The 14,070-nt window shown below is 37.6% G+C and overlaps 1 protein-coding gene across 14 annotated transcripts in view; it reads left to right on the top strand.

Moving 5' to 3' along the window:
* STIL (STIL centriolar assembly protein) overlaps nt 1-14,070 on the top strand; it is a 73,094-nt gene that overhangs the window by 10,541 nt on the left and 48,483 nt on the right. For all 14 annotated transcript variants that reach the window (XM_027581824.2, XM_027581790.2, XM_027581807.2 and 11 more), the window contains 4 exons: nt 2,927-3,010; nt 4,452-4,538; nt 10,514-10,664; nt 12,760-12,869. In XM_027581824.2, the coding sequence (XP_027437625.1) occupies nt 2,927-3,010; nt 4,452-4,538; nt 10,514-10,664; nt 12,760-12,869 (432 nt within the window). The remainder of the gene's footprint in view (nt 1-2,926; nt 3,011-4,451; nt 4,539-10,513; nt 10,665-12,759; nt 12,870-14,070) is intronic.

Genomic DNA, 14,070 nt, shown 5'->3' with positions numbered 1-14,070 from the left:
AGAGAAAGGAGATAGCTAAATAAAAATTTGTAGTACTCTTGCTTACCAAATTGTCAACCACTTGAGGGTGGAGTTTCCCCACATAGCTGGAGCAGCATCCTCTCCAGCTTTCTATGACCACTCTTAGTTTCTTAGGAAATGTAAGCCAAATTGCATGTTTTCTGACCCTCAGCAGGGCTACTTCCCTGATTCCTCATCCACTTTCTTTATCTATTGTCTACTGAGCTAGGTTAGACAACGTAAGCACCCTCTGCTTTAAAGTCTAAGCAATTCACTTCTGGCTTCCTTTCCCACTGACTCCACCCTAGTTCCTGTTAGGTCTCTAGAGCTGAAAATGTTTGCCAAGATACACTCAACTGCAAGTCCAGTCCTCTAAAAATGCCTCTTCAAAAGAGGAAAAGAAAAAGAGGGTTTTCTTTTCAGAGGGTCCCTGGAATAGCGAGAAAAGTCCTATTTTTGAGTCCCACATGCTGACCAGAACAACTTTCTGGTTGGAGTGGTACAAAGGAAAAAGTGTGTATGTTCCAATATCATGGTATGGTCTGTGGTGATCAAGTGTTTGGATTAAGTGAAACATTTAAGTCCCTAGGAGTAGAGATTCTCAGTTGGTACATGGGAATTTTTGTTAAAATTAACCAAAAAATTAGTTTTTCTTAGTACCCATGCCCATCTACTGGTGAAGCATGAATTTTCCTTCTATGACCCCTTGGCATGCTAGCAGTAACCTAGGATGTTCGGTATTCTATCTAATTACCTATCTTCCTTGCCCCTTCTTACCTAGAATTATTTAATTTGTGACATTTGTCCTTTTCCTTGACCACATTCATTTATTTACCCTGATATTTTTTAGGATCCATTTTAGAATAGGTATTGTGTTAGACACTGGAATTAATTAGATAAAAACCATATTTATTGTCCATTAAATATATTAATGTGTAAACATGATGCAGATAAATATAATGGGGGTTTTTATACAGTGCAGAGAAAGCAGGAAGGTGTGTCCATATTGCCTGGGAAAATCATTGAAAGCCTTTTAGTTCTTTTAAAGAATAGGAATTTATCAGATGGTCAAGGCAGAAGAGCTTTTAGAGCAGGTGTTGTCATTTTTTTAGTTGTTTTCTTTTCTTTTTCTTAATCTTAAGTATTATCTCCACACCCAACGTGGGACTCTAACTCAACCTTGAGATCAAGAGTTGAGTGCTCTTCCGACTGAGCCAGGCAGGTGCCCCAAATGTCATTTTTTTTTCCTAAGTTTTTTTTTTTAAGATTTTATTTATTTATTTGAGATAGTGAGTGAGAGTGAGACCACGAGCCGGGAGACAGAGGGAGAAGGAGAAGCAGGCTCCCCACCGAGCAAGGAGCCCGATGTGGGACTTGATCCCAGGACCCCGGGATCATGACCCTAGCTGAAAGCAGACGCTTACTCACGCCCCCCGTTAAGATACTATTTTTAAGCAATCTCTATACCCAACATGGGTTTGAACCCACAACCCTAAGATCAAGAGTTGCACGCTGTATCAACTGAGCCAGCCAGGTGGCCCTAGGTATTTTTGATCCATAAATCTCCCTGCCAACTCAGGCTTAATCATCTTGTCACATGGCCTGATAAATTCATTATCTTTGTGTTTTAGGGTTATCATAGCAATAAAATATATCCTCATTGGTACTATTAAGACTTTATATCACTAATAGCATCATTTTTATTTTTGTGTTTTAAAGCCATAATGATGAAATTAACTTTTTTTTTTTTTGAGAGAGTGAGTGAGAGCGCAGGGGTTGGGGGGGTGGGAGTGTGAGGAGCAGCGGGCGGTGGGGGAGAGAATCTCAAACAGGCTCCACACCCAGTGCGGAGCCTGATGTGGGGCTTAGTCTCACAGCCCTGAGATCATGACCTAAGCTGATATCAAGAGTCCAACACTTAACTCACTGAGCCATCCAGGCACCCCAACTCTTGACAATTCTATAGTTATTCATATTCTTAAAACTTACTGTCAATAATAGGGGCATCTGGTTGGCTCAGTCGATGGAGCATGTGACTCTTGATATTGGGGTCTTGAGTTCAAGCCCCACACTAGATGTAGAGATTACTTAAAAATATAAGCTTAAAAAAAACTTACTGTTAATAATACATGTAATAACAAAGTTTAAATGTGATATAATGTCCTTTTAGGAAAAGGTGAATTTTGGGGCCTATCATAATGGTTCCAATATTCTTTGATAGTGGTTGGAAGAATATAGTGCACGGAAGATTGAATATACCTCACATAATTCAGCTTTGTTAGTGAGAAGTCACATCTGTTGCAGTCTTGTCAAGTCACCTGGATGCTTGAACACTTCTAGTAACGGGAAGTTCACTTCTCTCTGGGAAACCTATTTGAATCTGAAATAGCCTTGATTTTAATATTCCTGATTAAAATAAGTGGACACTTTTAGAGCAAAACTTTTTTAAAAAGTTTGTGATCGGGCGCCTGGGTGGCTCAGTCGGTTAAGCGACTGCCTTCGGCTCGGGTCATGATCCTGGAGTCCCGGGATCGAGTCCCACATCGGGCTCCCTGCTCTGCAGGGAGTCTGCTTCTCCCTCTGACCCTCTTCCCTCTCCTGCTCTCTATCTCTCATTCTCTCTCTCTCAAATAAATAAATAAAAAATCTTAAAAAAAAAAAAAGAATTAAAAAAAAATAAAAATAAAAAAGGTTTGTGATCTTCAATGACCATTTTAATAGAAATTTTAAGATATTAAATCTCTTCAATCTCTTAGTGGATTCTTTTTTTTACATTTTGAACTATTTTCTTTGTGTGTATGAGAGAAAACATTCATTTGAATCATCTTCCCTGCCTAAAATATGCTTCTTCAAGCATTCAGATTATCTCTTTTAGGTAAAAAGTACATACTCTTAATTGTTTTTTACATGAATGTCTTCTGTTTAGATATCTTACCATGGATGAAACACGCAAATTGTTACTTTTGCTGGAATCGGATCCCAAGGTTTGTTCTCTACCATTAGTGGGAATGTAAGTATTATATTATATATGAAAACCTTTTCGGCCACATTAAGTATTCAAATGTATGTAATAAGCATGTTAATGAGTTGTACTATGAATATATACTTAATACCTAGATCACCTTATAAAGCCACAAAAGCCAGTGATTCTTAAGCTTTCTTATTTTCTTTTTTTTTTTTTAAGATTTTATTTATTTATTTGACAGAGAGAGAGACACAGTGAGAGAGGGAATACAAGCAGGGGGAGTGGGAGAGGGAGAAGCAGGCTTCCTGCCGAGCAGGGTGGCCAATGCGTGGCTTGACCCCAGGACCCTGGGACCATGACCTGAGCTGAAGGCAGATGCTTGACGACTGAGCCACCCAGGCGCCCTTAAGCTTTCTTATTTTCATAGCAGAATCAGTTAAAACCAGATTTTGCCCAATCTTAGGAAGAACTCCAATAAATAAAACATACAAAGTTGAATTCTTCTGGTTAAAGTTGAATCCTTAGAGCCCTGTTTCTTTAACCTTCATCATTACCCCCTATCCTTAAAGCATCTTGAAGAACACAGGGCTTAGAATAACACTTTAAAATACATTGCCAGGCAGTTTTGCAGAAATTCCCTTTGGTGTTAAGGGCTTTCTCTTTAGAGTTCGTGGTTAATAACATTTAGACAGATTATTCAGTCAGAAATTTATGTTCTTTGAGTATTTATTGAGTGCTTACCCTATGTATAGTACTGTATTTGGTATGGTTAGGATCTAAAGCTCTCCAAGGAATTTATAATCAAGGTGAGGCAATAAAATATATGTATATTCACAAATAGAAAAATAATAAGTATGTGATTTATTATGAAATGAGCAATATAGACAGTGAGCGTTATTAGTATTCATGAGAGGGATAATAGGGGACATTTCCTTAAAGAAGGCAAACTTGAGCTGGACCTTGAAGAGATTGGATAATAGAAGGGAGGGGACTGGTGGTATGTGCAGTTAAACAATGCACAAATGTTCAGCAGACCACAAAATCTTACAGTCTGTTTCCTATGGTCCTAGTATTGGCTATCGGTTATACCAGGTGAATTCCTATTAAGAGCCTTGGGTGTTTTGGGCTACTCTCTCTATAACTATAGTTTTAGGCTATGTTAGCATTCTCCCCTAATTTAGCCCATTCTTCCTAGTCCAGGCTAGTTGATTCTAATTGATTCCTGCTTTCATCTCTTTGGTTAACCATTTTGTCTCCCACCATTTTCTTGTCCTCTCAAGTGGAAGAGGACAAAAAATTTATCTATATTCCTTTTAATTATTAGCATGGTCTAGTGTTCATAGATTTCTTATTTATGAGCTGTTCAGTGTATTGCTGGTGAACACCAAGAATCTCTGCTATATTCCCTTGAGAAGAATGTAATCTGAAGCAATTAAGTATTAATTTGTAAGTGACTATAGCTTTTAATTTGTATTTTTTCTTTTAGTTGGCTATCTGGAATTATACATATCTATAGTCCTCAGGTATGGGCTTGCTGCTTACGATACATGTTCAGTTCTTCTATTCAAGAAAGGCAAGTGATAATTTTGTATTTTATTTTGATCTTCTCCCTGTTCATGTTTTATTGGTCTTGTTTAAAATTCATGCAGTGCCTTAAACTTTTATAAAGTTTACATACCAGCAGAATAAGCACACTAAGAAAAACAAATGTTACATTAAGTGGGAATAAAACCAGATAAAAAAGGTGAGTTGCAGTATACTTGGAAATGTGAAGGAATTCACTTGTCTAACCATAGTACTATAACACAGAAGATACACTTTTTAGGTATTGGGGGGGGAAAAACCTGGAGATCATCTACTGTAGCATCCTATTTAATAAATAAAGGGATTAATTTTCAGTGAAGTGATTGAAAATGAGTTTGAATTTGTTGCCTTATGTGTGTTTTATTAAGTTACACAGTGCTAATACTAGTAGTGTAAGGAATATTTGAGATGAGATATTTAATTTTCTTTCTGGAACTGAAACACAAGCATTGGAACTAGCAAAGAAACTTTATAACCTCAACTCATTTAATTTTGTTATTTTGTGTCTGATACCACCATTTGCCTCTTAGCTTTTTCATCTGTTAAAATTTCCAGGTCTGTTTGTATCAACCTTGGGTAGCTTTAATACACTTTTTTTTTTAAAGATTTTATTTATTTATTTGACACAGAAAGAGAGCGCGTGCGCATCAGCCGGGGTAGAGGCAGATAGAGGGAGAGGGAGAAGCAGACTCCCCGCCAAGCAGGGAGCCCAATGTGGGGCTCAATCCCAGGACTGTGGGATCATGACCTAAGCCAAAGGCAGACGTCCAACTGACTGAGCCACCCAGGTGCCCCTGTAATACACTTTTTAAAAAACTTGGTTGAAAAGGCAGTACAAGTCCATGGCAATAAAGCAAACATATGTAAAGATACACAATAAAAGAATAAGTTTCTCCTCTATCCCATATCCCCAGACCCTATCCCCAGAGACAATCACTATTAAATGTTAAATAGTATCTTGTGCTTCTTTCCTAAAATACCACTGCATAGACATTCTCTACATCCTGTGTATCATCCTCTCCTATCACAAATAGGAGCATACTGTTCTTTTCTGCATGTTGCTTTTTTTCTTTGTATCATTATACCTTAGAGGTCATTATATCTTGGCACATACAAATTTTGTCACATATATGACAGTTGAATAGAAAGTAATATGTATTGGGACGCCTGGGTGGCTCCGTTGGTTAAGCACCTGCCTTTGGCTCAGGTCATGATCCCAGGGTCCTGGGGATTGAGTCCTGCATAGAGCTCCCTTCTCAGCGGAGAGCCTGCTTCTCCCTCTACCTGCCACTCCCCCAGCTTGTGCTTTCTTTCTCTGTCTGACAAATAAATAAAATCTTAAAAAAAAAAAAAAAGAAGAATATGTATTATATTTTAAAAACTAGTCCTTTTGCCTTTGCAGATAATTTTGTGTATACATCTTTGTATACACACACACGTACATATACTAGTATATTTGTAGAATAAATTCCTAAAAGTGGCTTTTCTAGAACAAAGAGTATGTAATTAAACATTTTTTTCTTTTGTAATTTTAAATTTTTGTAGATATTGCCCTTCAAAGACTGTCAGTTTATAATCATTCCAACATTGTTTGAGAATGCCTATTTCCTCCATCCCCTCACTAACACTGTGGAACAAAATATTTATTGAGCACCTACTGTGTACCAAGCACTCTGTATGATACTGAGGATAAGCAGTAAACAAAGACCCTGCAGACATAGGCAGTAAACAGAATAAGTAAAATAAGTAGTATTTTATAAGGTGATGAGTGCTGTGGAGAAAAATAAGCAAGGGAGGTAGATATTGTGTGTCTGGATGGTAGTGATAGGTGAAGAGATGAAATTTTATTTTTTTTTTAAGATTTTTATTTATTTTTATTTTTTAAGACTTTATTTATTTATTTGACAGAGAGAGAGGGAACACAAGCAGGAGGAGTGGGAGAGGGAGAAGCAGGCTTCCCACCAAGCGGGGATCCCAATGCGGGGCTCGATCCTAGGACTCTGGAATCATGACCTTAGCCGAAGGCAGATGCTTAACGACTGAGCCACCCAGGCGCCCCCTTTTTAAGATTTTTTTAAAAATTTTAAAGTAATCTCTACACCCAGTGTGGGGCTAAAACACAACCCCAAGATCAACAGTCGCATGCTTTACTGAAAAGAGTTGAAATTTTAAATAGGGTGGTCAGGGAGGCAAAGTCTTGAGGTGAGAAAGTAAGCCATGTGGCCATCTGGGGCAAGCATCCCAGACAGAGGATACATGAAGTGCAAAGACTGTGGGTCAAAGGTCACTTTGCATCTTCAGGAGACAGAAAGGAGGCCAGTATGCCTGAGAGGAAGGAGGGAAGGGGAAAGTAGCAAACTTCAGAGAGGTAACTTTTGATCTTTACAAATCTGATGGATGAAAAATGGTCTCTTGTGATGTTTTATAACCTCTTCTGGGATCTTTGCATTCATGTCTCTGGCCATTCTATTGGATTATGCATCTTTTTCACATTGCTTTTGTAAGAGCTCTATTTCTCTTTCTCACTCACTCCCTCTATATATATAATATGTAAAACACAGAAATGTACATTTATAAAAATGTGTGTGTGTGTATGGCAAAGGTTATATAAATATAAAAATATGTGTGTGTGTGTGTGTGTGTGTATGGCAAAGATTTTTTTCCCCCCAGATTGCCATTTCATTTAACTTTGGTTAATGATATTTTTCCCAGACTTAACTTTTTAAGTCAAATTTGTCGATCTTCTTTTTCAATCTTAGAAAGGAATTGCCCACTCTAGGAGTATTTATTGAAATAAAAAATCTCTTGTGTTTTCTTCAGGTGCTTTTTGCAGTTCCACTTTTTACATTTTGTTTCAACTTTTCAATCTAATTAGTTTTATTCGCAATAAAACAAATACTCATTTTAGTATATTAGTACAACTAACTTTTATTATCAGTGACTGGTCTTACTTTTAACTACCTTTTGACAGTAAATGGTAGGTAAAATTAGTTTTGAAGTTCTCTCTGTTAGTCTGTGTTTAGTCTGAAGCATTAGGCAATTTCTTTGATACCTGAACTCTTTAATTACAGCCGTATGAACCAGAGAGAATTAGCACTGTTTAGCATAGCTTAGGTTGATACTTTACAACATTCTGAACAGTGGTCTTGTCTGACCCGAGAGAGGAATTGAGCAGAATAGACATTCTGCCTCCACAGCACACACTGCTTTGTTTTATTAATGTTGTAAGGTAGCCCCAAATTATTTTTCGTTCAGTGTTTTACAAAGGAGAGACAACTACTAAAAGTATTTTTATTTATTTAAAGATTTTACTTGTTTATTAGAGAGTACATGCAATTGCGTGTGTTGGGGGAGGAGCAGAGGGAGAGGGAGAATCCCAGCACAGAGCTGGGCCCTGAGCCCAAAACAGGGCTCCATCTCACAACCCCAAGATCACAACTGAACCAAAATCAAAAGTTGGATGCTCAACCGACTGAGCCCCCCAGGTGCTCCTTTATTTAAAAAAATTTTGTTTTTCTTAAAGTATTTTTAAATACAGGTTCCCTGCCTCCCCCCCGACCCCATCTGAAAGAGCAGAGCGCTCCTATGAAACCTTTCAAAAGCTGAAATGACATAAAGCAAAGAAGCAACTACCATTAATTTATATGGAAAAATTTTTGAGTGTTCCCAAACTGAGAAATTGACCTCTTAGGCTTTTCTGATACCTTAGAACATGTCTTGCTAATGCATGCACGAAATAAATTGAGATAAAACACAATACTCACAGACACAGTTCAAAGCTATGGCTGCTTGATGCTGAGATGCTGAGTGTAGTTCCCGAGGAAGGAGCCTGGCAGGGCTACTCTCGCTTTTGGTGCATGCTACCTCAGTAATGGCTCATGCAACACAAATGCTGAACATTATTTTCGATTTTGCCTTTTTTTGTAAAAGCAAAAATCCTCTTTGGATTTCTTTCAGTTAGTGAAAACAGGTTCTAACATAGGGCTTCTGTAAAAGTGAGGTGGCCTAATGTGAACTTTTGAAAAGGGGATATCTGTTGTTGGTTTTAGTATGTGTTTTAAGGATTCTTGATGACTTTACAAATATTTGTGGAGCCACTCACTGAATAATAAAATGAATGTTTTTATCCATGCTTATGATATTGAGATATTGTAAATAATTAAAATACCCCCTTTTAGAAATCTAGATGAATAATGGCACATCTGTAAATTGTAATACTGGGTAGTCACTAAAAAAGAATAAAGAGGTCTGAGGTATAATATAGAATAGTGACATGGGAAGAAATCCAAGACAGTCAAATAAAAAATAGCAATTACTCATACAGTTGACCTTTGAACAATGCAGATGGTGAGCTGCTCAGTCAGAAATATAGGGGCGCCTGGCTGGCTCAGTCGGGAGAGCATGTGACTCTTGATCTCTGGGTCATGAGTTCAAGCCCCACGTTCGGCGTAGCATTTACTTAAAAAAACCATGAGAGGGATGCCTGGGTGGCTCAGTCGTTAAGCGTCTGCCTTCAGCTCAGGTCATGATCCCAGGGTCCTGGGATCGAGCCCCGCATCGGGCTCCCTGCTCTGTGGGAAGCCTGCTTCTCCCTCTCCCACTCCTCCCGCTTGTGTTCCCTCTCTCTCTGTGTCTCTCTCTGTCAAATAAATTAAAACAAACAAACAAAAAACAAAACCATGAGTGACTTGACTCCGAGAAACAAACTGAGGGTTTTTGAGGGGAGGGGGGAGGGGTGGATGGGTTAACCTGGTGATGGGTATTAAGGAGGGCATGTATTGCATGGAGCACTGGGTGTTATATGCAAACATTGAATCATGGAACACTACATCAAAAACTAGTGATATACTAGTGATATAAACTAGTGAAAACTATGGTGACTAACATAATAAAATTAAAACAAAAACAAAAAAAAACCTACTGCATATAACTTGATTCCCCAAAAACTTACACTAATAGTGTACTGTTGACCAGAATCCTTATAGATAACCTGGTTAGTTAACATGTTTTGTATGTTATATGTATTATATACTTTAAATATTCTCACAATATTACAGGTATTCCTCAATAAAGCAAGCTGGAGAAAAAAAAGTTATTAAAATCATAAAGAAGAGGGGCGCCTGAGTGGCTCAGTTGTTAAGCGTCTGCCTTCAGCTCAGGTCATGGTCCCAGCGTCCTGGATGGAGCCCTGTATTGGGCTCCCTGCTTGGCGGGAGGCCTGCTTCTCCCTCTCCCCCTGATTGTGTTCCCTCTCTAGCTGTCTCTCTCTCTGTTAAATAAATAAATGAAACGTTAAAAAAATAAAAAAAATTTCATAAAGAAGAATAAATATACTTATAGTACTGTGCTGTATTTATTGACAAAAATTCATGTGTAAGTGGACCTGCACACTTCAAACCCATGTTGTTCAAGGATCTACTGTACTATGTATGGTATGGCCTCATTTTTGTTAGATTCTATAAAATGTTTTTGTATGTCAAGGAGAAAATTAGGGAGTTACATATACTAAATCAGAGAGTGGGGTGGTGGTCATTTTGTTTTATATATCCCTGTTTTGCTTGAAGTTTTTATAAGGAATATGTATTTCATAATAAAATGTATTTTAAAAATTAAAAATCAGTAACAGTAAAAAGTAAGCACATTTGCTCAGTAGTTTTTATTTTTTTAAGATTTTATTTATTTTTTTGAGAGAGAGAGAGACAGAGTGCATTGGGTGGGGGAGCAGAGGGAGAAGGAGAGGGACAAGCAACTCCCACCAAGCCCGGAGCTTGATGCAGGCAGGCCTGATCCCAACACCCTGAGATCACAACCTGAGCCACCCAGGCATCCTGCTCCCCAGTTTGATTCCCCAAATTAGACTGCTTAGGTAGTTTATTAGCTAGATTGAGAGATTTATGTAGAGTTGTTAGAATATACTCTTAACTATCCTCAGTAAATTTTAATTAAATGGCATTTTTTGTTCAGGGTTTTTTCAGAATCTGGAAATTTCATTATAGTTCTCTATTCTGTGACACATAAGGATCCTGAATTTTATGAATGCCTCCCCTGTGATGGCAGATCATCTGACCTTCAGTTCCAGCTACTAACCAGCAAGGAAACATTACATCTTTTCAAAGTAAGTGATTTGATTACCTAGCACATTAATGACTGTTTAGGGTTGCATGTTGGCAGTTTAAACCCAATGGTCTTTACCCTTTAAAGTAGTAACTCAAACTATGAGGTTTTGTTTCTAATTATTATTGAATATTAACTTTATTCATTTGTGGTTAATGTTGTTTTATAAATTTTAGATCATGTCTCCAGAACAAATAATACAGGATCAGAGCTTTTCTACAGAATAACTTACCCATGTTGTTCTGAAGCCTTTGAAGAATATTAAGAATTTATATGTTTATGTCATTTTATGATATTGAGAGTTTAATTTGTGAACTTAGCATTTTGTTTGCCCTGTTATTATATATTTATTTATTTATTTTAAGATTTTATTTATTTATTTGACAGAGAGACACAGCGAGAGAGGGAACACAAGCAGCGGGAGTGGGAGAGGGAGAAGCAGGCTTCCCGCAGAGCAGGGAGTGATGCGGGGGCTCAATCCCAGGACCCTGGGATCATGACCCTAGCCGAAGGCAGAGGCTTAACAACTGAGCCATCCAGGTGCCCCTTAACTTGTGTTTTGATGGAGATTTCCTTGATCACCAGGAGCTAAACAAACAAACAAACATACCTCCTAGAGGGTCTTTGCAGATGGACTTTGTGCTTAGCCAGACTAGAGCCAGACTAGCGCCCCTGCCCTGTTATTTTTTAAATGTGTAGATATAACATGATTTCTCACATTTGAAAGTCAGTGTTTATGTATAATCTTAGAAATCAGAATAGATTATTGCTGTATCTCATAAAACACATAAAAATACATAGGTGATGGTCACAGAAAAAGTAAATATTTGAAACCATAAGTGTCATTATGTAAAAACATTCAGAGACTACTTTTCACTAAAATGATTGATTGTCCTATGTCTCAGACTAATAATAAAAAATTCTCAAGGTGCCTGGATGGCTCATTTGAAAGAGTGTGAGATTCTTGATCTCGGGGTTGTGAGCTCAAGTCCCATGTTGGTTGTAGAGCTTACTTAAAGAAGTAAAACTTTAAAAAGAAATTCTGTATTTTAATTATAAATATAATTATCTTAATTGAAGTCTAATAATTTATTTCCATTTTAGAGACATATATCAGTTCTTTAGATCACATCCTCAGTTCACAGTTATTATTTTCACTGAATCCCTGATTATTGAGTGAGTTATATAATACAGGTAATTAATTGAGTTTTCACTTTCGTTTATGTGGCGGGGAAACTGACAGTTTAAAAAAGGTTACATAAAAAAAGGTTACATAAAAATAGAACATATGTTTAAGCAATTCCACTTCTGGATATTTATCCAAAGGAAACGAAAACACAGACTTGAAAAGATATATGTATCCCCATGTTGACTACAGCACTGTTTACAATAGCCAAGACATAGAAGCAACCTAAGTATCCATTGATAGGTGAATGGATAAAGAAAATGTGGTGTATATATATACGTACAGTGGAATGTTATTCAGTCAAAAAAGAAGAAATCCTGTCATTTGTGACAGCATGGATGGACCTTGAGGGCCTTATGCTAAGAGAAAGAAGTCAGAGAAGGCCAAATACCATATGATCTTATGGGTGAAATCTAAAAAAAACCAATCAAACTGAACTCATAGATACAGAAAATAGATTGGTGGATACAGAAAACAGATTGATGGAGGTTTGGGGGTGGGCAGGATGGGTGAAGGGAGTCAAAAGGTACAAACTGTCAGTTATAAAATAAGACATGAGGATGTAATGTATAGCATGGTGACTATAATTAATATCTTTGAGAGTTGCTAAGACAGTAGATCTTAAAAGTTCTCAACACGAGGAAAAATAATTATAACTGTATGATGATGGATGTTAACTAGACTTATTGTGGTGAGCATTTTGCAGTATATACAAATACTGAATCATTATGTTGCACACCTGAAACTAATATAATGTTATATCTCAATTTTAAAAATGATTTTTTAAAAAAGGTACAGTAATAGAAATGTCTCCTTTCTCCCAGTATTTCAGAGCCACTTTTCATCTAAATAAAATTCTCTTGTGTTTTTATTTAAGTCAGCTCTCAAAGTACAACCTACTTTATTTCAGAATGTTGAACCTTCTGACAAGAACTCAATCCATTTTGAACTGACTGCTGAAAGCCAAAATGTAGAAACAGAGTTTTTCAACAAGGTTTCCAAGAATCTTTCAATTAAAAGGTAAAAGATATTTTTGTTATCGTGTATACTTTAATTATATTCACTAGTTTTTGATGAGTAATAAAGTAACTCCCCAATCTGATGAAACTGATTATATATCTTAGCTACCATAAGATGTCCTTGCTTTAAATGCATTACTTCATACTCAGACGTTGGATGATACATATTTTTTTTAAGATCTTATTTGTCAGAGAGAGAGAGCACAAGCAGGGGGAGCAGCAGGCAAAGGGAGAAGCAGACTCCCCGCCGAGCAGGGAGCCTGATAATGGGACTCAATCCCAGGACCCTGGGATCATGCCCTGAGCTGAAGGCAGACTCTTAACTGACTGAGCCACCCAGGCGTCCCATTGGATGATAATTTTAATGAAGTGACAACTTTAATACGGTTGTCATTTGAGTTGCTTTATTACATAGGGGGGAAAGTGTCAAGAAATTATCTTGTTTAGGAAGAAGAATCTTGTTTAGTTTGCCTTGTATTGTTTTTCTCGTCCTTGTAGTTCTAAACCTGGTCCTATCAGAGAAACTATTATAAAATATAACTTCTCTACCTAAAAAAGAAAATGCACTTGGGGAATATTAATTGAATAGTGGCTGTGGCTTTTTGGGTCTGTATATACCTTTTCTGGTAAAAAAGATATTCCTCTATAGTAGGGTTCTCCAGAGAAACAGAAACAGCAGGATGGAGAGAGAGTGAGGGAGAGAAAGATTTGTTTTATGGAATTGGTTCATGCAATTGTGGGGGCTGAGTTGCAGTTAGAGTCCAAAGGTGGTTTGCAAGCAGAATTCCCTCTTCTTGGGGGTGGTAATGCTTTGTTCTATGAAGGCCTTCAGCTGACTGGATAAGGCCCATCCACATTGTGGAGGATAATTTGCTTTACTCAGAGTCTACTGATTTTGATGTTAATCTCATCTAAAAATACCTTCACAGAGAGGCGCCTGGGTGGCTCAGTCAGTTAAGTGTCCGACTCTTGATTTTGGCTCAGGTCCTGGTCTCAGGGTTGTGAGATTGAGTGCAGCATCAGGCTCCACACTGGGCATGGAGCCTGCTTAAGATTCTCTCTCTCCCTCTGCCCCATTCCCCACCCTCTCCCCCCAACCCCCAAAAAATATCTTCACAGAAACATCTAGAATAATGATTGACCAAATATCTGGTTACCATGGCCTAGCCAAGTTGACACATAAAATTAACCCTTCAGATCCC

This window comes from Zalophus californianus, chromosome 4 (assembly GCF_009762305.2).
Source record: "Zalophus californianus isolate mZalCal1 chromosome 4, mZalCal1.pri.v2, whole genome shotgun sequence".
NCBI classification, from domain to species: domain Eukaryota; kingdom Metazoa; phylum Chordata; class Mammalia; order Carnivora; family Otariidae; genus Zalophus; species Zalophus californianus.
The sequence above is the reverse complement of the archived record's forward strand: the minus strand, read 5'-3'. Positions and strand labels throughout refer to the sequence as shown.